This window comes from Oncorhynchus masou, chromosome 21 (assembly GCF_036934945.1).
Source record: "Oncorhynchus masou masou isolate Uvic2021 chromosome 21, UVic_Omas_1.1, whole genome shotgun sequence".
Lineage (NCBI taxonomy): Eukaryota > Metazoa > Chordata > Actinopteri > Salmoniformes > Salmonidae > Oncorhynchus > Oncorhynchus masou.
The window spans coordinates 18,635,436-18,659,648 of NC_088232.1; the positions used below are offsets into that span (position 1 = coordinate 18,635,436).

The 24,213-nt window shown below is 40.4% G+C and overlaps 1 protein-coding gene across 2 annotated transcripts; it reads right to left on the bottom strand.

Annotated features, from left to right (window-relative positions):
* Positions 1-1,237: 1,237 nt before the first annotated feature.
* mbip (MAP3K12 binding inhibitory protein 1) lies at positions 1,238-13,376 on the bottom strand. Of its 2 annotated transcripts, none has more exons than XM_064927708.1 (9): positions 13,333-13,376; positions 12,600-12,719; positions 9,422-9,643; positions 8,650-8,746; positions 8,091-8,156; positions 6,138-6,311; positions 5,880-5,974; positions 2,890-2,928; positions 1,238-2,691 (listed from the first exon to the last, which is right to left on the bottom strand). In XM_064927708.1, exons 1-9 carry the CDS (start codon positions 13,342-13,344, stop codon positions 2,581-2,583), a joined length of 936 nt encoding a protein of 311 aa, XP_064783780.1. In that variant the 5' UTR covers positions 13,345-13,376; the 3' UTR covers positions 1,238-2,580. The 2 variants fall into 2 exon arrangements, with proteins under 2 accessions (XP_064783780.1, XP_064783779.1); XM_064927707.1 differs by having other exon boundaries at positions 13,217-13,372.
* Between the last annotated feature and the right edge of the window lie 10,837 nt (positions 13,377-24,213).

A 24,213-nucleotide genomic window follows, 5' to 3' on the forward strand; every position in this document is an offset into this window, starting at 1 on the left:
GTACCACATGAGGGAGGATGTCTTCCCTGCATAACGCACAGCGTTGAGATTGCCTGCAATGATAACAAGCTCAGTCCGATGATGTGTGACACCGCCCCAGACCATGACGGACCTTCCACTTCCAAATCGATCCCGCTCCAGAGTACAGGCCTCAGTGTAGCGCTCATTCCTTCGACGATAAACGCAAATCCAACCATCACCCCTGGTAAGACAAAACCGCAACTCGTCAGTGAAGAGCACTTTTTGCCAGTCCTGTCTGGTCCAGCGACGGTGGATTTGTGCCCAGACAACGTTGTTGCCGATGACGTCTGGTGAGGACCCGCCTTACAACAGGCCTACAAGATCTCAGTTCAGCCTCTCTCAGCCTATTGTGGACAGTCTGAGCACTGATGGAGTGATTGTGCGTTCCTGGTGTAACTCGGGCAGTTGTTGCCATCCTGTACCTGTCCTGCAGGTGTGATGTTCGGATGTACCGATCCTGTGCAGGTGTTGTTACACGTGGTCTGCTACTGCGAGGACGTTCAGCTGTCTGTCCTGTCTCCCTGTCTTAGGTGTCTTACAATACAGACATTGCAATTCATTGCCCTAGCCACATCTGCAGTCCTCATGCATCCTTGCAGCATGCCTAAGACACGTTCACGCAGATGAGCAGGGAGCCTGGGCACCTTTATTTTGGTGTTTTCAGAGTCAATAGAAAGGCCTCTTTAGTGTCCTAATTTTTCCTTAACTGTGACCTTAATTGCCTACAGTCTGTAAGCTGTTAGTCTTAACGACCGTTCCACAGGTGCATGTTCATTAATTGTTTATGGTTCACCCTTTTACAATGAAGATCTGTGAAGTTATTTGGATTTTTACAAATTATCTTTGAAAAAGACAGGGTCCTGAAAAGCACTACTCAATTCCTAACTACAAACTACTGTACTTTAAACGTACTGTTGAAAAGTTCACTGAACAGAGCATGCAGGCTTTAGTGGCCCCCTGCCAAGTCATTTCCCGGATTTGCTGATTTCCCACTGTCACCCTTTAATATGAATTACCTCACGTAGTTAAATTTAAACCTCTTCAGTTGTGTACAATTTAGAAAAGGAATTAATTGCGATCTGATTAGCTGTGTGCATGACTAACACTGTTCATGTACAATGTGTGTGTGTCGAACAGTTCATAGTGAGTGTGTGATTAGAACCCTGAGTCAAAGTCTACTTCAACAGGTTCGCCAAAAAAAGTCTACTTCAACAGGTTCGCCAAATGAAAGAGAATTTATTTACAAAAACATCAACGTTAAAACTTTGCAACACAACAGCAAAAAGGAGGAAGAATCAACACTGAATCAAGTTAGATCAATGTCTGAAGCAATGTCTGCGACATCACAATGAGCATAGTATTCTCCATAACAGCAAAATAATGTAATAGCAGCATATAACGTTTCTAAAAAACAACAACGCATCTCTCTCTCTCTCTCATGTGGCCAAAACACAACAGCATGCGCCACTGGGCAAAATACACAGGTAGGCTATGCTAGTTTGTTTACTCAATCTGCTCTAAAATTAATTCACTGTACATCATTCAAAACAACACTGTAGACTACTTTGAAAAAAACACACTGTATAACTCAAGATCTAAATGCATATCCCCATTTTTGTCTTGCAGTAATGTTATACTACGCTATTATATCAATCTCTATGTCGAATATTATCATTATGCGATCTTGCCGACACGGTTTCAGCTTTGATCGAACTTTATTAAACGAGCACCATTCACGCGAGTAGCCTGTTCTCTGTGCGTAAAGTAGAGAATATATACATGCGCAGAAGCTTCAGGAAGCTCCGGGACTTTGAGTGGGGCAGACTATAGATCCCAAAAAAAACGGGAGCCGCAGAGCCACATCATGCTAGAAAGACAGATACCCACACACACACTTGAATTCTCCAGTAGTTTCATGGAGTGCAACATTTCAACCCGAAGGTTGAAAACCAAGACCTTCAGCTCAGGACACACAGAATTAGGAATAGAATACCAGAATGGACATGAACCTTCTTATGATGGGATAAAGGCCAGCCATCTTGGTCAGGGAGTTGGTCAACCATGGTTGGTCAGTGCTGTGATTCAGAAAATATTCATTCAAAGAATTTATCTGCGATGTTGGTCAGCTAGCTAGCCAGACAGTTTTAGGGGAATGATTTCATTCATTTTCTAATTAATTAAAAACTGCCAATATCCCAACATTCCATTAGACAATGCAGTCAATCCACAGCCACACTCTGGTTGAAATCAGCTGATGATAGACAAGTTGTAAATGCAACAAGTACTGACATTGTATCATAATAGCACTCGCAGCTTTCCAAGAAACCATAAATGTCTAAATTGAAGTTATCCTTCAATTGGTATAAAACTGTATTTATAATTATATGACAATATTTTCAGTTGATAATTGTATTAAACCATTTCTGATATCACATGCATTAGTTTTATTTCCCTGAATAAGTAAAACTCCGTATTGCGACTCTACTGCTATTCATTCCGATTAGACTGGTTTGGATTTCTCCCTGATCAATATGGCTGGGGGTCAAAAGGTTGGGGGGGTCAGAGTGGACACTCGGTGTCGTACTCTACCGGCCCAAATTCCCCCATCCTCTTCAGCAAGGCCGCTTTGACAGCACTGATCTTCACATCCAGCTCCGACAGACTGCAGACCTGCCAACATGGGAGATAAGAACAATCACAGTCAAAAGCAAGTACAAGTATAAGCACATACGCGCACACTAAAATCAGTGTCACCTTAAACTGGTGGTTGTCCATGGACCGAAGGTTGAGAAACACTGCTTTGAACTTGAACGTAATGAAAGGAGGAAAGGTATGAGACAAGTGAGAAGGTATGATAACACATCTCACCTGAGACATTGATGTCTTTGGTCGCTTGTGTAGGTAACTCTGGAAGAACACAGAAGGATGAGAGTATAGAATGTTTAGGTAACTCAGAGAGAGCAGAGACAAAAAGAGGTTCAGTAACTTTGAGAGAACTAGAAGAGTTAGAGGTTAGCCACTGGCAACATTCCTGCCGTGCACAGGGTCAGACAGACTGAACAAATATTTCCCATCCATTCAAGATGCACTACGCAGAAATCTCTACGCCATTTCCTGGTTGCTAAAAATTCTAAAATCGTTCACATAATTTCAGTTTGTGTGACAAAACAAGCAAGTAGAGAATCATTGTCCCATCTAAACAGTTGTGAAATATTTTTTCCATAACCAAAAATATTATATTTTCAACTGTTTGAAGCTGGTGTACAAAAATGGAAAGCATGTGACTGACAGATCTAGAACTCCCATTACTATGTGAATTTGACCCATTACTATGTGAATTTGACCTGAATTTGATCAGGTCATCCAAAAACATACATATTGTAGCTTTAAAATTAGCCCCGAGAGCTACTTGTTCTTTTTACGTCAATACACCTACCTCAGAAAATACCTTCTATTTCTGGAAATGGCACCAATCAAATAGCTTTCAGAATAAAAAATTAAAAAACTAAAATCAACCAGCTGTGCCTTCATTTGCTGGTGACAAAAATACATTCTGCAAGAAGGCTAATAGTGCAAGTATATTACTCATATGAAGAATCTCCATGAAAAATTCAGTTCTTTAGTCATTTCGGCACAGACTAAAAAGGGCCAGGAATGAGAGTACAAAAACATGGCCTTCCCACCCTCAACCCAACCATGAAAGTATTTTAATGCACTGCAGCAGTCTGCTATGCAACATACTGTACTGCAAATCTAAAGACTTGGGCAATGACTTAGCTAAACCACTGATAGAAAGCCACTGCATTCCAATTTAAGCGTTTATTAGTGACCAAATCTGGAATTTTCAACCCCTATATGAGTACGAGCAGGGCCTAAAATGAACTTCCTGGTCCACCAACCACAGTGCCAGGTGGATTTAAAAAATAAAAATCGACCAGCCACTCAGATTTTTTTTAACCAGAGAACATTTTTCCACCCCCCGTAAAATTACACCAACAAAACACAAAAAGAGGAGAGCATGCTGCAATGCTTTGTAATGTTTCTAAAACAATACAAATATATTACTAGTAAGAAGTAATGTGGTATATTGTTTAATTTAATATATTTTGTGGCCAGAGTCTTTTACCAAAATATCACAGATGAGACAACAATGTTCACCTGCCCCTTTAAGAGTGGGAGGTTACCGTGGTAACGCTGCTCCAGTCTGCCTTTGAGATTGAGTCTGATTAGTAGCAGAGTTTTTTTCTTCCCTAGCAGTTGAAACTCAAACTGAAAAACAACCTAGCTTGTGAACAAAACAATGTAAATAGACAAGAAACACAATGACAAAGTCTCACTTAAGTAGACTTTCATTTCAAGTAAATAATCTTTCACTCGGCTCTTCATGTGCGCAAAGCCCCAATCTAGGAAGTGTTGCAGCGCGAGATGGTATAGGCTATATAGGATTCGTAGTTCTTTGACTTTGTGCGATTAATTTACTAGCTATGAAACAAAGTAACAAAGTCAGTTTGTCAAATTTCTGCCCTGCTAGAGCTGCCCCGGTTAACTGTACGTGCTGTTATTGTAAGGTGGAAACGTCTAGGAGCAACAACGGCTCAGCGGTGAAGTGGTAGGCCACACAAGCTCACAGAACTGGACCGCCGAGTGCTGAAGCACATAGCATGTTGAAATTGTGCTATAACATTAACTGTTAGTCAGGAGATTCATGAAATGGGTTTCCATGACTGAGCAGCCACACACAAGCCATGTTTAATGCCAAGCATTGGCTGGAGTGGTATAAAATTTGCTGATATAGGACTCTGGAGCAGTGGAAACGCGTTCGCTGGAGTGATGAATCACACATCACCATCTGCCAGTCCGATGGACAAATCTGGTTTGGCCGATGTCAAGAAAAACGCTACCTGCCCCAATGCATAGTACCATCGAAACACCTTAGGGATGAATTGGAACGCCGATTGTGATCCAGGCAAAATCGCCCAACATCAGTGCCCGACCTCACTAATGCTCTTGTGTCTGAATGGAAGCAAGTCCCAACATCTAGTGGAAAGCCTTCCCAGAAGAGTGGAGACTGTTTCAGCAGCAAATGTTCGACGAGCAGGTGTCCACATACATTTGTATTGTACTTTGAAAACAGCTACTGCAGCATTTATGTTACTATAAAATGTGATCATAGTTAACCATTTTAATTCACAAATGCGAGTGAAATGCGTGCACTGTGGAGCCCCGACCACCCACCAATGTGTCTGGTGAAATAGACATCTTACCCACCAATGGAAAAATCTACCCACATTTGGCAGGTGTTAATGTTAGGCCCTGGGTACGAGTGTTAAAGACGAGATTATAGACTCACTAGGCCGCAACTGAGGAAACATCTCCCCTCCTCCACCCTCAGAAACCTGCTCAGTGTGTACTTCCAAACTATTTGCAGAAATTGCTTAAACAGTGGCACTTGGAATTTAAAAAAAGATCAGCTTAGTTTATTCAAAAAGACTCTCTCAACCCCCAGTTCTCTGTGCACACACACACACACACACCCCCTAAAGGACATGGAGAGCAGCACGCTCTTAGAACCGGCACGTCAAGCCAAGAAAAGGGAGAGATAAGAGTCATGCAGAAACTCGAGCGTTCTTACTCAGCTAACTTTGATAGGCTAAATTCTGACATGGATGATATATTCTGAACTGAAGAGGAAGAAATACCCCACTTCTTATAATCACGGCATAAGGACTCTCGGGCTCAATATGGAAAAATACTAACATGGAGAAATACTAACGCGCAAGTAGACGCACGTATGTCCGCATGCACACACAAAAAAAATAAGTGGATGTGTTAAAATCTTTCTACCACACTAAACTCACAGACTGGAAGTACTCCGGGGAAAGTCCCTCCAACTCCAGGATCCGATCTTCAAGCTTCTTCAGCCTCTGGTACACACTTAAAGGCACTGGACCCTCTGGAAAAGAAAGGTTTGTGTGGCTGATAGGAATATTAGAGTATAAGACCAGAATTCCTAAAAGTCAAGTGTCAGAAATGGAAAGGAATACAAATGTTTGGGTAAAGAGAGACATGCAACGACCACAATATGGCCGATGCCACATCTTGTTTAACCTCCCAACCTGTTGGGAGCTTTAGGTGTGTCTCGATGTTGTGCAGGCGTTCCTCTATGGCTGGATTCCCACAGTCTCTAGACACCATGGCCCTCTGCTGCTCCTCAGCCTCCCCCAAGGCACCTCCTCCTAACCCTCCCCCTCTATGAGTCTGAGGCCCGTAGGTGTTCACCACACGAGTCACTGCACAGACAAGGCATACAGACAATAGAAACCCATTAAATGTCACAAGCAAAGTAAAGAAACATACCAGGGTTGTTTCATCGGAATGAGTCCCTTTTACATCCCTTTGATATTTTAAGTAGAAATTGTGCACCTACATTGGATTTTAAAAGCCTGTTATTTTAAAATGTAGTGGCCTTTAATATAGAGCACATGGAAAATTCAATATATATGAAAAGACTAGCTAATGTGCCCAAAATTCGGCAGTTTTCACAAAGCCCTAGTTCTTTTGTTGCTGTGACAAAGAAATTTCTGAAGATTTTATTTTATTATTATTATGTCATTCTGTATGATGTTTCATGTTTTGTGTGGACCCCAGGAAGAGTAGCTGCTGCGTTTGCAACAGCTAAATGGGGATCCTAAAAAAATACCAAAATAGCCAAATCCACTAACTCGAAGGGGTGTCCACATACTTCTGCATATATAGTGTACATATGAAGTGGGTAAAAAAAACAGTATGTAAACATAATTAAAGTGACCCGTGGTCCATGTTGAGGTTGAGGGTCATGGCTCCTAACAAACCCCTCTGGCCAGAAGATACTATCGTCAATAGGCGCTAAAGGTAGTTAGCGTCTATGAATGGGGGTAGGGCATGTACTACCCACGTCTTGTCTAGGGAAGAGGTTCCAGTGGGCGAGTTTGTTTCGCCTCGGGTAGGCGTGGTCTGCTCACTACCTTAAGAGGACCAATGGAATGGTCCTCTTAAGGTAGTGTTTCCCAACCCTGGTCCTCCAGTACCCCCAACAGTACACCGTTTCGTTGTAGCCCTGGACTAACACATCTCATTCAACTCATTGAGGGCTTGATGATTAGTTGACAAGTTGGATCAGGTGTGCTTGTCCTCCAGGGTTACAATAAAAATGTGAAATTTGGGGGTACTCGGGGACCAGGGTCGGGAAAAACTGTCCTAAGGAGAGGTCTCCTACGTCTGCCGAGGGGCACTGGGCCATGCAAAGCGAACTCGTCCAGTCTTTCCCAGAAAACACAGTGCCATCACGCGTTAAATGGGGCATGAATTGTTGACATAACTGTAATCCAAACCATCAAGTCATAACGCAGTCACTTACCAAACTCCATTTTGGACGAGACTGACTTTATAAACCAAAATTATCCTATTTACACTTTGTAGTCAATTCTAATACTAGAATGAATGTTTCTGACTCATATCAATGCCTCATAGGACCTTTAAAACCAGAGAAGATGGTTCCAAGGGGCAGTTGATCATTAAATATTTTTTTCTAAAGAAACATTGAACATCTAATTGTCAAATCATAGTGTAAAAGCAAGTGAGCTGGGTCTACTCTTTTCGGCCATTTTCTGGTGTATCGTGGTGGAAAACAGTGGGTCAAACATAACATGTCGAACCTGTTACCCTTCGATAGACAGGCTAGACATTTTTTACAATGTACATTTCTTTGTGAAACTTGCATTCGATTGCTCCTCCCTGTTGCAAACAACAAGCTTCCATTCCCCCCGTCACAAGGGGATTAATGACTGGCAACGATGGTACTTTATTTGGCACTTATTAAATTACTACAGTCATTTATTTAACTTGATGGTAATACATGTTTTTTTTATTAATAATGTTACATTTAGGTAACTAATTTATTATTATTATTATTTTAATCAAGTTACACTACGCAAAAGGGACTAATTTCTTTGAACGACCCACCAATAAACATAAAAAATAAGAAATAACATAAGAAAACTATGTTTAAACTTAAAGCAGAATGCTCTTACCTTTAACATGACTTTTGAAGCCTGGGTAGGGTGTGAATACTGCATCTGTTCTGGCACAGCTGTCTTCTACATCATAGCAAAAGAGAACAGTTTATATTAATCAGCACAAAATATATATTTTACCTTTTGAAATATCAATTTTGTGGATAATTAACTGATGCATCCGTTTAAAATGAAATGGACTGTCCATGTGACATGTTCACTTCGGTTACCCTCATTTCTGTTACCGATATTTCTGTTCCGGTCATTACTGTTAATTGTCATTTGTATTAATGTCATTTCACACCATCTATTTCTGAAGAAAAACAACAACGTGTACCTTCTGTTCAAAGAATCTGGACAGAGCTGGATTTATTTTGAGGCCAGCTGAGGAGGGTGTTAGCTACTTCAGGCCCACTATTATAACAGTTCAGTCTGACCTCTTGCATCTCTGGCTGTGGAAATCAGCCCTCTCCAAACATTGGCAATCTGTGCTTGGTCCCCCCCCCCCTCCCCTTCCTCAACCAACTCTCTCACACACACACACACGCCTCTCCCCACACCTCACTCAGATTCTTACCCTGATTGCAGTCGATCACGTTGCAGAACTCCCTCACGTTGTTTTCATTGATCTCCAGCTGCTTTCGCTCTATAAATGCAGATATCCTCCTATCAATCTATAGTAGTAGAGGAGACAGTTGGAGATGTGACACGGGCTGGATTAAAGAGCTATTGATATCAAACGACAGCCGAGTTTTGTTTATATCATGGTAATAAAGGCAGGGGCAAGCAAAGCGATATGAGACTAGCGTTCACATCCAAACAGCACGCGAAATGTACTCAGATTTTGAATACCCCATCACAATTGCTTTGCCATTTCTAAAAATGACGAAGTACTACAAAATACTGTTTATTTGGCTACCAAAATAAATACACAATGAAATACAACAGGCCTCGGCATCCTCTTGTCCTTCATCCACATGCAATCTCTCTAGAGTAATGAGCATCCACTTCATAATATATCAAGGGCCTGGCCCTCTCGCAAAGCCCTCCTGCTACTGCCACCACACCAGTCAGCGACCACACACACTCCAACGTTCCCTGACTGCAGCACTCTGAAGGAGCCCTTATTCTGTGCTAAACTGGCTTATCATCAGGTCCTGATCAAGCATTTGATTCACTACTATGTTATTGCAAAGTGTGCAGAACACTCGGAGGCAATTACTTATGAGTATTCATTGGATTTAGCAGAGAATAGGAAACAGTATTGAAAACACTACCGTATAAATAGCAGCATCAGCACAGCTGAGTGGAGTTGACCAATGACCAAACAGAAGCTACAGTCAACTCACCTCTGATTTGTTGGCTCTGATCTGAATGCTGAGGTCATCAACCTGCAACTTGCCCTCCTCCTCTACCTCTGGCCGGGTTGGCTGAGCTGCAGGTAGAATGGGTGGCGAGTCTATGGTCATCTCATCAGAATAGAGTGTGCTAGTGGTTTCATCCTTGTTGCTCTTTGAAGACGAGGACTGGTCTTCTGCCTCCACCAGGACCCTCAGGTTGTCTGAAACTGACTGTTGTGGAGGATTAAAGGCAGGTTATGGGGAGAGACGGTGAAGTCCCCGTCAACATACACTTTCTACATCCATTAACTAATACGACAAAAAATTTAAAAAAACTCACAAAAAAAACATGAAAATGCAACAATTTATTTTTTATTTAACTCTAGAGCAGTGGTTCCCAAACTTTTTATAGTCCCGTAACCCTTCAAACATTCAACCTCCAGCTGTGTACCCCCTCTAGCGACAGGGTCAGCGCACTCACAAATGTTTGTTTTTTTACCATCCTGCCACACACACTATACAATATAGTTATTAAACATAAGAATGAGGGGGAGTTTTTCACAACCCGGCTCGTGGGAAGTGACAAAGAGCTCTTATAGGACCAGGGCACAAATAATAATATATAAATAATTTTGCTCTTTATTTAGCCATCTTACATATAAAACCTTATTTGGTCATTGAAAATTGTGAATAACTCACCACAGGTTAATGAGAAGGGTGTGCTTGAAAGGATGCATGTAACTCCGCAATGTTGGGTTGTATTGGAGAGAGTCGCAGTCTTAAATCATGCCTCACACACAGTCTGTGCCTGTATTTGATTTTCATGCTAGGGAGGGCCGAGACTCCACTCTCACATAGGTACGTGGTTGCAAAAAGCATCAGTGACTTAACAACAGTGCAATTTTCCAAGGCAGGATACTCTGAGCGCAGCCCAATCTAGAAAATCTGGCAGTGGCTTCTGATTAAATTCAATTTTCACAGAACTGCTTGCTGCAATTTCGATGACACTCTCTTGTTCAGATATCGGTAAATGGACTGGAGTCAGGGCATGAAAGGGATAACGAATCCAGTTGTTTACGTCATCCGTTTCGTGAAAGTACCTGCGTAATTGCGCACCCAACTCACTCAGGTGTTTCGATATATATCACATTTGACATTGTCTGTAAGTTTGAGTTAATTTGCACAAACACGCAAAAAAAAATCATACAATGGAAAGACCTGTGTGTTGTCTTTGTTAATGCAGAATGAGAAGAGCTCCAACTTCTTAATCATAGCCTCAATTTTGTCCAGCACATTGAATATAGTTGCGGAGAGTCCCTGTGATCCTAGATTCAGATCATTCAGGTGAGAAAAAACATCACCCAGATAGGTCAGTCGTGTGAGAAACTCGTCATCACGCAAGTGGTCAGACAAGTGAAAATGATAACCAGCGCTTTTCTGTATGTTGTAAAAGCGTTACATGGTCGCTGCCCATATCATTGCATAGTGCAGAAAATACACAACAATTAAGGGGTCTTGCTTTAACAAAGTTAACCATTTTCACTGTAGTGTCACAAAGATCTTTCACGCTGTCAGGCATTCCTTTGGCAGCAAGAGCCTCTCGGTGGATGCTGCAGTGTACCCAAGTAGCGTCGGGTGAAACTGCTTGCACGCGGTTTATCACTCTACTATGTCTCCCTCTCATAGCTTTTGGGCCATTAGTAAAGATACAAACAAATATTGATGACCAAAGTCCATTTGATGTCACAAAGCTGTCCAGTACTTAAAATATCCTCTCCTATTGTCCTGGTTTCCAGTGGTTTGCAGAAGAGTATGCCTTCATTAATTGACCCCCATAAACTTAAACAACATATACCAGGAGCTGTGCCAGGCCCTTTGACAGGTCTGTTGACACATCCAGCTGTAAAGCATAGAATTCAATGTCTTGTATGCGAAGCAGTAACTGTTTCGAAACATCTCCTGCCATGTCACTGATGCGTTGTGAAACAGTATTGTTTGATGAAGATATTGTCTGTATAGTTTTTTCGGCCTTCCCCCCCCCCCCAACATTGTCCCAGCCATATCCATGGCAGCAGGAAGAATTAAGTCCTACACAATAGTTTGTGGCTTGCCTGTCCTAGACACTCGGTAGCTCACCATATAAGACTATTCTAGCCCCTTCTTATTAATGGTATCTGTTGCATTTATACATGTCTTACTACACAAAAGTCATCTTAATTCTGGCTCAAAAAACTCCCGTGGCTTATTTTTCATACTGGCATGTTTTGTTTCTAAATGTCTACGCAAGAGTGAAGGTTTCATCGAGTTGTGAGATAGTACTTTTGCACACATAACACACTGTGGATGAGGAAAGGCCCTACTCCCAATATAAGTGAACCCAAAATCAATGTAGTTCTCATCATATTTGCGCCTCTTCGATGGTCCAACGTGCCTGTCTGTTGTTCTGTGGTTTCCCGGGTAAGGGGGCAGTAGCTCTTTGGCTGTATCAGATTCACTACTATCAGTGTCCATGTTAGCTGGGCTAACAACAAATGTAGAATTACTGATGCTAGCATTGGATGTGCTCATGGAAGCAGAAAAACTTGTGTCATCGACAGGTGCAGGTGTAGTACTGCTGGTATTAGCAGTACTACCAGTAGAGCTGGTATGCGTCTCTATGGACGTGTGCCATACTTTAAAAAAACATTTATCCATTTTCTAGCAAACAGAATCAGCAGCAGCTACGTTTGTCTACATGGGACCGTTAGTGGAATTCCCACGAGAGAGTAACGGTTAATACAATCGGATGTTAATTATTTGACTAGGCTACCTGTATTTAACATTATGTTGTTATTTTGCTGAACACTAGATGGTTTTATTTTATTTTTGGCAGTGAAGCAAGGCTACTCAGGCGAGAAAAAAACATCTCCCAAATGCATAGCCCCGTTGGAAAATATAAATGGACTATTTGAAAATGTGAAACATTTATTTTCTTAATAAAAATATTTTACTTTTTTAAATGTATTTTTAAATGTGAATCACATTTGATTTGGCATACCCCAGTTTGGGAATACTTGCTCTAGCGTAAAGAACCAAATGAAAAATGTAATAAATAATGATAGTAGTGTTGCATATCCATCCTTAATTTTCGACAAGACACCACTGTGCACCTGTCAGCACATCGTTGTGAGACTGTAGTGTAGTCTACCTGTAGTTTGGAGATGTGTTGCTGAAGACAGGTGAACACATGACGAGGTGGTTGAAGAGATGACACATCCACTGCTTCTAAGCTGGCGCTGATTTTCAGTGCAGCTTCACCCAATTTCAGCTTGAAATGAAAAATAGTTACAAAATAAATCATTGAAACTTGGTCAGAACCTGGACTAAGAGTAGTTAAGCCTCCATTTGAGCTATACTAAGTCTACAAACTATATTATTTCCAGGGCTATAAGAACCGGGGGGAGACCAGAAAAGGCTGTTAATACAAACGAGGGCTATTATTTGTTACTTTGCTCCACGCGGCAGTTGTCAGTAAGATCTTTTTCATTGCTACTTTGTCGCATTCAGCCTGCTAGATAAAGGAGGAAGGAGCCCATCTGTAATCAGTGCAACAGCAAGCTAGTAGTAGCAACCTACTGTGCTGCAACACAAACTATTATTGCAACATTGTACCATTTAGCGTGCGATTGCAATGCGACAAAGGATATTTGACAAATTCCTATTTTGATAAGAAGACATGCAGCATGCACATCTCGTGGACATCTCTCGCAGTGATCGAAGCAATTATAGCTGAATTAGATTGTGCAAAAGCATTAGTATACCAACCTCACTCCCGAAGTCTGTGAGCAGATTCAAAAGAATTAACATACTGTCTCTGTAGCTTGATATTTCCTTACTAGAAGTAGTTATGGCAACATTTCCCCTTTGTTTATCGCACACACCGTTTTCGTCATTCAACTTCATCCTGTCCGCCATTGCATTTCCGCGTCTCAAGCACAGTGCTCAGTGATTGGTTAAGAAACGGTCCCTCCAATACCGGAAGTTTTATTACGTAGCCCCTTGCAAAGCAATAAATGGATGGTGCATAAAACCATCAACAAGTTGGCCTTAGTATAAACAAACGGAGAAAAATTAAATGTTATGCGCATACTCTCTCCAAGATGGCATAGCAATTCAGACGTCTTTTGTCCTCGTCTTGTCGTGTCCCGTATATATATATATTTACAACTTTCTTCGCATACCTTTTTACTGTATAATTGACTGCATGTTTGTTTTACTCCATGTCTAACTCTGTGTCGTTGTATGTGTCGAACTGCTTTGTTTTATCTTGGCCAGGTCGCAATTGTAAATGAGAACTTGTTCTCAACTTGCCTACCTGGTTAAATAAAGGTGAAAAAAATATATATATATATATATAAACTCCATATATACCTCCACTATCTTTGTAGCGAAAATATAACTATTGAATAGAATCAGCCTTTCAGAATATCAGAAGGTAGGCCTACTCAAGGTGAAAAGTCAGATACCGCTAACAAAGTGAACCAACGACCTGGTTAGTCAAACACTCCAGAACCAGTAGGAGCACTTCAGAACAATTATTTAACTTGCATCATATATGAATCGGTACTCAAAACTAAAGTCCTAAATATTTGACTAAAACATTAACTTTATGTCCCACAATCAAATGGGGCCTGTATTAGTAGCAAGGACCTGGCAATCAAATAATAGCCTCATCATTTCACATTGCATTGGTTTATGCAGCTTTTTTTGTGTTTTAACAAGTTTTTTTTTTTAATTGAATCACAAAATATTTGATGTACACAGTTTTGCCATTACAATTTCCCAAACAGGTTAATTTTGTGTATTAATCTCCAATCTGAAGATAGTATATTATGGAGACACACTGTAGTACTTTCTTTATTGAAATTAGTTGAATTTGTGAATTGCATTATTCCCAGGAAATTACAAATAGTATTTTTTTTACCCTTCGCCACAATCCTGTCTTGAGGTCTACGGACAATTCCTTCAACCTCGTGGCTTGGTTTTTGTTCTGACATGCACTGTCAACTGTGGGACCTTATATAGACACGTGTGTGTCTTTCCAACTCATGTCCAATCAATTGGATTTACCACAGGTGGACTCCAATCAAGTTGTAGAAACATCTCAAGGATGATCAATGGAAACAGGATGCACCTGAGCTCAATAGGTTTTTAAAAATGTAATCACAAAACATTTGATGTACACAGTTTTGCTTTGACAATTTCAAAAACTGGTTCATTTGGTTTATTAATATCCAATCTTAAGATATTCTATATTTTTTTTATTGAAATGGGTTGTAATGGTGAATTGAATTATTCCCAGGCAATTACAAATGCCACCCTATTCCCTATTTAGTGCACTACATTTGACCAGAGATGTATGGGCCCTGCTTAAATGTAGTGCACTCTATAGGGAATAGGGTGCCATTTGGGACATAGTTGGTATAATAAAATACCAATTAAACACTGAAGTGTTACCTGAGTGAATGGTCCATCAGTTTGACAGAAAGTGAATGATTTGGGATACGCACCCTGTTACCAAAACTATATTATTCTCTGTTTTTTCAATTTAGACACAAGGGGAAAGACTGGTCACTCAATTATAAAAACACTGTCTATCAAACTGTGCTGGAGGTGTGTGTGTGTGTGTGTGTGTCAGACAAGGGATGGGAACCTGCCTGGCCTGGCATACAATGGTGAATTTCTCTGTTAAGTGACTGTGGGAAAATCTCCTTCCTCTATTCAGGTCGACATTTTCCCCTCTTTTCATATAATGAGGGGGGAGACTGATGAAGAGAGGCAACAACAGAAAAAGAACAATTAACAGCAATAAGAAAGCATGAGAACTCAGAGCTTAATAACCTCATAATGTCCTGGTGGATGGGTTAATCATTTTAGGAAGGGGTTTAGAGACAAGCCTTTCACTTGAATTCATTTCTAGGGTGTTTTTTCTCTCTCCTTGCAGCAGGAAGGGAACTGTAACACTTGACATCTTTTGACATGCTGAGTCGTGGTTACTTGACATCTTTTGACATGCTGTGGTTGTATGTTCCCACACTAAGAGGAGCTGGATAATTAAAAGCTGCTCATTTCATTTGTCTGACTGACTGTGTATGATTGACTGACAATGAACTTTTACAGAAAGTTACTTACAATATATTTAACCAAATATATACAACACCAGTCAAAAGTTTGGACACCCCTACTCAGTCAAGGGTTTTTCATTATTTTTTACAATTTCTACATTGTAGAATAATAGTGAAGACATCAAAACTATGAAATAACACATATGGAATCATGTAGTAACCACAAAAGTGTTAAACAAATCAAAATAGATTTTAGATTTTAGATTCTTCCAAGTAGTCACCCTTTGTCTTGATGATTGCTTGGCACTCTCTTGACATTCTCTCAACCAGCTTCACCTGAAATGCTTTTCCAACAGTCTTGAAGGAGTTCCCACATCTGCTGAGCACTTGTTGGCTGTCTTTCCTTCACTCTGCGGTCCAACTCATCCCAAACCATCTCAATTGGGTTGAGGTCGGGTGATTGTGAAGGCCAGGTCACCTGATGCAGCACTCCATCACTCTCCTTCTTGGTCAAATAGCCCTTACACAACCTGGAGGATATGGGTCATTGTCCTATTGAAAAACAAATGACAGTCCCATTAAGCGCAAACCAGATGGGATGGTGTATCGCCGCAGAATGCTGTGGTAACCATGCTGGTTAAGTGTGCCTTGAATTCTAAATAAATTACAGACATTGTCACCAGCAAAGCAGCCCCACAACATCACACCTCCATGTTTCACGGTGGGAACCACACATGCGGAGATCATCCATTCACATACTCTGTGCCTCACAAAGACAGCAGTTGGGCCCAAAAATCTCAAATTTGAACTCACTAGACCAAAGGGCAGATTTCCACCATTCTAATGTTTATTGCTTGTGTTTCTTGGCCCAAGCACATCTCTTCTTATTATTATTTGTGTCCTTTTGTAGTGGATTCTTTGCAGCAATTTGACCATGAAGGCCTGATTCACGCAGTCTCCTCTGAACAGTTGATGTTGAGATGTGTCTGTTACTTGAACTCTGTGAAGCATTCATTTGGGCTACAATTTCTGAGGCTGGTTGCTCTAATTAAGTTATCCTCTGCAGCAGATGTATCTCTGGGTCTTCCTTTTCTGTGGCCGTCCTCATGAGAGCCAGTTTCTCACAGCGCTTGATGATTTTAGTGACTGCCCTTGAAGAAACTTTAAAAGTTCTTGAAATGTTCCTGATTGTCTGACCTTCATGTCTTAAAGTAATGATGGACTGTCATTTCTATTATTTGAGTCGTTCTTGCCATAATATGGACTCTGTCTTTTACCAAATAGGGCTATCTTCTGTATACCAACCCTACCTCGTCACAACACAACTGATTGACTCAAACGCATTAAGAAGGAAAGAAATTCCACAATTTCACCTTTAACAAGGCACCCCTGTTAATTGAAATGCATTCCAGGTAACTACCTCATGAAGCTGGTTGAGAGAATACCAAGAGTGTGCAAAGCTGTCATCAAGGCAAAGGGTGGCTACTTGGAAGAATCTCAAATATAAAACATATTTTGATTTGTTTAACACTTTTTTTGGTTTATTCCATGTGTCATTTAATAGTGTTGATGTCTTCACTATTATTCTACAATGTAGAAAATAGTAAAAAATAAAGAATAAGTAGGTGTGTCCAAACTTGTGACTGGTACTGTATGATTCTAAATATGATTCTAAACATGTTGCAATTGTGCTGTGAAACAAAATAAATAACCATTGAAATAATACAAAACAATATTTGCACAAACTGGTGCTAAAGGGGCTAAACAAATACAAATTTATTGTAATCATTATAAACTGGATAACTTCATATTTGATCTCTATGATAAATGGTTTTAGCTTTATTCAGGACAGGAATTGGTGCATTCACAGGTCTAAGGAGTTTGTGTTGGAGTAGGGAGGATAGAAGACGGAGGAGGCTGGCATGAAGTGGTGGAGGTGGTGGGGAGATGGGGATCTGAAGAGGGATTGAGGCTGCCTCTTGCTGCTCTACCATCAGCCACCTGCAGTATAGTAAAAAGCTGCTTATTTAGCCCGTCTGTCTAGTCTTCACTAGCAGATGATGTTGACAGAGTAGGAGACGGATAAAGGAAGAGACAGAACATGAGGGAGGGAGAGAGAGAGATGGAGAGTGTGACAGGAAAGGAGAGAGTAGTGTTGGCTTCTGAAATGTTATATTTTTTTGTATGGGGAATTGATAGGCGTTGATATTTTTCCTGCTTCAGTTTGGGAGCAATATTCAGAATACACACACCTATACTCGAGATGCTAGGGATATTTCCCAGTCTCAGCTACACTCCTCAGCACAAAGAGAATGTTGTCCATTATAGTTTCTCTGATTAATTCATTTATTTTCTGTTTTCTTTTCCAGTCTTTTAGACAAAAGTGACAAAACTAAAAGAAAAATCTGTGCTAGTTGTACTCCACCTTTTCAAAACAACATAAAGTAATTTAATGTGTCTGGGCTAACGTAGAACTATAATTGAACAGTTTAAATAAAGGAAAAAGAAACACAGTAAAATGTTTAACTGTAAGTAGTTGTAGAATAATACCAGGCCGTGTATTTCTTACCTACCACATATGTTGATCATCAGCGAGGTTTCTAAACCTGCACTTGACTAACCAACGAGGGTGAACAAGCGCTTAATGCAAACTGCTGTAAATATCACAGAGTGATCCTGTAATGCAAACTGTACAGCAGACAATTGACAGTAGAATAGCCTCTTTGTCTCATGGAAAATTAAATGCATATATTTATATATATATATATATATATTTTTTTTTATCTTTCAATCATTTTATTTTTGCCTTAAAAAAAGACAACACAAATCAAATATACTCAAAATATATAAACAACCAGACAGGTGAAACAAATGCAGCTTTAAATAGCTGTTAGCTTTTACATCATTTCAACTAAATTAAGCAATTCCAAGGGGATTGAAAATGACATCCTTAACATGCATTAGTGGTTAGAGCGTTGGCTAGTAACCGAAAGGTTGTAAGTTCAAATCCCCAAGCTGACAAGGTACAAATCTGTTGTTCTGCCCCTGAACAGGCAGTTAACCCACTGTTCCTAGGCTGTCATTGAAAATAAGAATTTGTTCTTAACTGACTTGCCTAGTAAAATAAAAAATAATAATAACATAAAATAGTGAAATGAAAAAATTACTTAAAAGTTCCACTTTATGCTGTTGAGAGCATTAATGAAAATACTTGTTAGGCTTTTAAAGCAGTCAGTTACAGTGCTGTTCTGTTCTTGCCCACCACTGACTGTGTCACCAATCAGCAGAAGTACTGTAGAGGATTAGCTACAAGCATCAGAGCCCAGGCGGTTCTATGTTCAATTGGACCTCTTAATATAATAAAGATCTGGCTTCACATTCAAGAGCCTGACTGACGCTCAGACTTACCTCTTTCACCTTTTTGTTCAGTAAAGTTTCTCATTACCATATACGGTATTTACTTAATAAAATATCTTTGGTCGAGAAGAGTTGCAATCAATTCTATTTCAATCCAGTTAATTTTGGAAGCAAACTGGAAGTCCAATGAGAAACATTTGAATTGAAATTTGAATGTGTACTTTAGTGTAAAATTGGAATTGGAGTTTAATTTTACATCCTGACTGAATTGACAAATCAAATTGACCGCAGCCTTGTGATGGAGATAGGTAAACACAAGTCCCTATGCCTACTGCCTAAACAAAGGGAGAAGAATCAGAAGAGGGAAAGAGAAGATAGGGGAATAGAGAAAGAAGCCCCCTCTCTCTCCCATTTCAGCTGTGACAGTAACCCGGGTCGTGGGGGGGGGGGGGGTCTAAACAGGGAACAGAAGTGAAGTGCAGTAAATCGGAGGAGCGCGCCAATCACTCTGCAGCATTACTTCCACCGAGAGGGAGAAGGAACATGTTGATAGTTGTCTTGTCATTATATCCTCACAACTATGAGCACTCCAGTCTGGAAGACTGTTTATCTGCATGTTGTAGATGGATACATCATATGGATATTTGTAGCATGACTAATTGGTGAAGGAATTGACTAATGTCAAAGACATATTTTTATTTGTATTTCTTGTGGTAGCAATATTACCCATCATTTTTGTTGTTGTTGCCATTTTAGGTATCAAATGTGATTTTGTGGGGCAAATAAATGTAGGGCAATACTCAACGTTTTGAGGAATGTGCAGTCAAACTGCCTCCTTTCTCACTCTCACTTAGTCGGTGGCCCTGCAGCGCTTCTTGCCAGCATCCCCCTCCCCCCTTACATCTCCCCCCTCCTCCCTCCCTCTCTCTCCCCTGCCCCCACATTGGGACGACTGCACCTGTCACCTGGGAGCCCCTGCTCTGCTCTTCCTCTGCTGCCTAGACTCCACTACACTCAGGAGCCATTTACATAACCTCATTTAGCAGTTCACAAATCAGGGCCATTAGGAGCAGCTAACAGGAACCAAAGGTTCTAATTTAGCCTGCGTCTCACAGTGGGGAAATTGGGCGGCTCAGGCCTACAAATAAAGCACCAGGGTCTTGGCTTTGATTGTTGATTGTGATGGTAAATGTACCGATGATTAGAACAGATTTTCCCTTTTATTGATTTTCTGCCAAATCGCAGCATGCGATTGGTCCTGGTCCTGTGGTGGTGGTGGGGGGGGGGGGGGGGCTGAGGTGGGAGGCGAATAGGGTGGGGATAGGGTGGGGAGTGACTTGGGTGGGGTGGGGGGCAAGGGTAAGGAGAGCTGGTAGTATTTGAAAACATGTATCAATGTCTCCTAAAGTATGAACTTCTATAAAGGTATGGAAAAAGACCAAATCAATGATTCTTTGCCTGGTGCTTTACTTCCAAGAGTACAAAAGCAAATCAATACACTTGGATGTTGTGATGCTTCTACATCTACCGACTATTTACAAAGCTTGAGTATATTATCAATGTTTTTTTGTTTTTTTACATCCATGTCAATGCATAACATAAATGAAAACACCAAGATTTGTCCATTCAAAACCTTCCAAAAAAGAATCACAACATTAACAGGCTGTGCTGAAAAGCGCCAAAAGTTAACAAAACACAAAATTTTTCAAAATATTTCAATATAGTCATTATTCCTTCACCCTGTACACAGTCTCCACAAAATGACCATGCAACCATGCGTGTTCATCACATGAAGCATTTACTGCAGCTTTAACTGCATTTATTGGCATTCTAGTGGCAATGTGACCGTGATAAACAAATCCAGAGAGCCAATGAATCGCACAAGTCAAGAGCTGTAAAATTATTTTCAATCGGCATTCAATTTGGCAAAGATGGGGCTCATAGAAAAGGGGGTTGAATTATTAAAATTTCCACTTGTTCACTGGTAAACCTGGAGGTGCCGGTCTACAGTGGTGGTTCACTTTAGGGGCCATTTTGAAGGGCCATTCTCAATTAGTCAACAAATCAGAGCTCTTCTCAGGAGCCTGGTTGTCACATATGTTTGCACTTCAAGCTGGAATATAGGGGGCGAGGCACAGGCTCTGCATGCGAGACATGTTTCTTCTGTTGCATACAGATGTTGACTATTGCCAATCTGCCACTGGTGCCAAATGTGACCACATAACAGCAAACCCATAGCTGGGATTATGTAAGAAAAAACAAAACCAGAAATGAACACGCCAGGTGTATCAACTGTATACAGACAGGGTAGGTTCAGGGTCACTCGCACAATATGAAGTTGAAGAGTGTGTGTCTGTGAGGTATGATTCACCAAAGTGCCCCTGCCATGTCCAGCCCAATCCAGTTGCTCCAAATATCATTTGAGCTGTTTCACTTGAGGCTAATTTATGACAAGTGCACAGAGCGGGTTTGTGGGGGCGGGGATTTAGTAGAATGGTGCTTGAGAATGCTATAGCAACCGCATAGTCTAGAGGAGGTAGGCCTCTGGCAGAAGCCGAGTAATGTTGTAGTAGCTGCAGTGAGTCAAGGTAACAGTGATCACACACTAAAAGATCATGCAAATAAAAGACGTGATATACAGTGCATTTTGAAAAGTTTTCAGACCCCTTGACTTTTCACACATTTTGTTACGTTACAGCCTTATTCGAAAATGGATTAAATAAATGTTTTACCCTCATCGGTCAACACACAATACCCCCTAATGACAAACTAAAAACAGGTTTTTAAAAAATGAATCACTTGTGATCCATTTTAGAACAGGGCTGTAACATAACAAAATGTGGAAAAAGCCAAGGGGTCTGAATACTTTCCAAATGCACTGTAAGTGTCACAAATTCAGTTCTGTCTGATCAAAATAAGAGCCCTAGACACCTGTTTTTTCAATGGTATGGTATAGGCCTATGTTTTAAACGTCATGATGTTGTAAGCTTTAGAATCTACACATTTATAAAGAAATAGCCCCCCCCCCCAAAAAAAAAAAAACCTTCTGAAGTGTTTCAGTGATTTCATTGTGCAACTGTGCGTTATGTTAACCTAATTTAGCGACTTCAAGGGATTGTCAACTCATTGCGTAGCCAGATGGCTGTCCTGTCCCATCACATTCATTAGGTTTAGTTAAAATGGTGACTGGGACTGAATAACTGTTGTGGCTGTTTAGGGTAACCTATAGGCTAGGATGACAAATGACATTTCAGGAAGTAATTGCTCCAGATAGACTGAATGGTTTCAAGGCAAACACAGACTGAGGATCCCGTATGGAAAAAACATATGATTTCACAGATGGAACATTTTCACATTATGCACGTCATATATTAAGTGAAATCATGTGAAACCATTTTGTTTCAGAACACTTCACATGATATTTCACATGTGGATTGTCAGATGTTATCACATAACCTTTCACATGAGGATTCAAATTTTCACGTGACATTTTGATTTCACAAGTGATGAACAGAGAACAAAAACGAGTGGTTAGGTGTTTCCGGAACATCACTAAAATAGCAATTATTTTCAACTGAGAAATTTGACACAGATGATTACATTGTGCGTGTTTATTGATACAGTCATTATTATTCAACATGTCCTCACATGGGATTTGAACTCACAACCTCTTCACAGCAGTCCAAACTTCCTGCTATGCCACCAGGTCTGTCATTTGCTGATTTCACCTGTGTTCCTACAATTTGGACTTCAAAGTAAAGTTCAGCTGTGTATAATGCAATCAATAAAAACAATTATATTTATTAGTGTTTGAGGAGTAACATGAAAACAGAATAATATGCCTCACCAACAGACAGCTATACAGAAAACTCTCAAATTGCTGAAATAAGTCAATTAAATCAATGATGAGAGAATATTGAGAAAAACGGATAACTGCAATGGCAGTGCAGATTGTACTCTATTTCAAAGTACAGAGATCTATTATAGTTAATTAAATGTGTAGGGGGACATCTGATAACAATGCAGACTTTATGGCACAGCAGAAAGATCAGTGTACCCCAAATCCAGAGATTGTGAGTTCAAACCCCAGGTGGGATAATATTGAAAATGAAGTATTAAGTGATCATGTCAAATGTAATCATACGGTCGTTGATTACATATTTGTACACTATTTTAGCAGAACTTACTTTAAAACCCACATACCATTTCATTAATTCTCTTACAACAAAAAAAACATGTGAAATGTCTGTTGAAAAAAAGTTCACTGTAAACAAAAGAGACATGTGAGGTCCGTTGTTCACATGTGAAAGCATATGTTCACATGTATTCAATTTAGAGTTCACCTTTTCACACGTGAGGAGAATAATACGTTTCCTCTCACATGTGACTTTTTCAAATGTAAAAACCTCTCTCTGATGTGCAATTGCAGTTTTACATGTGAAAAACTTTCAAATGTTATCAAGGCTAGTTTCATGGTTGAAATGTTGCATCCCCATCGGTTGTCACATTTATTTCACATTAGATAAAGTTTTCACATGTGCAGTTTCATGTTATGAATTTTCATGTACATGTTATCACATGTTATCACATTAACTTGAAGAAAAAAATAAGAAACCTGCACGCCGCTCTTGATAGTATCACTACTCTTTAATAGGCATTACGTATCACATGACGTTGTCACATTAACTTAAAATACGATCAAATGTGATCACATGTGAAACTTATGATCACGTGTGAAATGAATTAGTTTGTTTCATAGGGGATTCTAATTGACTTGCATTTTCCCTTTTTTGCGTTCAGAGTCCATCCATCGGTTGAACATTAAACCAGCATTGTCCGACAGCTTCTACTGATGAGGCAGTGTGAGTATCCCTCTGCATGTTTCCCCTCATTAACAGAAACCGTGTCCTGATTACCCCCGGTCCAGGGTTTAAAGTTGTCTTATGTCTGATTCGTTCCTGTGTCACGCCGCAGCCGGAGGGCAGTGAGGATAATGAATGGGTGGGTGGGCCGTGATGGGTCCGTGTTGGATGATGTGGGGTATGTAGGAAGATCAGTGAGCGATGTTAGAATATCAAAACCCTGGGACACAGGATGTGGCCTGTTGGGTCACCGTCCCACATATAAGTTGACCCAAAAAGGATTCCAAAAATGAGCTATTTAATGTTTTCTAACATAATTGTCACTGATGTTTAATAATTGTATTAGCCCATACTAAAAGCAATAGGACTGCATGTGTCACATGCCCCACTAGGGTAAATTGATGGCAGTATAATTAAGCAATAAGACCTGAAGGGGGTGTGGTATATAGCCTATATACCACGGCTAAGGGCTGTTCTT

Excerpts from the sequence above, each read along its gene's own strand:
- mbip (XM_064927707.1), bottom strand. The coding sequence starts at position 13,366 with ATGGCGGACAGGATGAAGTTGAATGACGAAAACGGTGTGTGCGATAAA. Across the intron at positions 9,644-12,599 it reads AACACATCTCCAAACTACAG|TCAGTTTCAGACAACCTGAG; the intron begins GTAGACTACACT and ends CCTCCACAACAG. Across the intron at positions 5,975-6,137 it reads ACACCTAAAGCTCCCAACAG|AGGGTCCAGTGCCTTTAAGT; the intron begins GTTGGGAGGTTA and ends TTTCTTTTCCAG.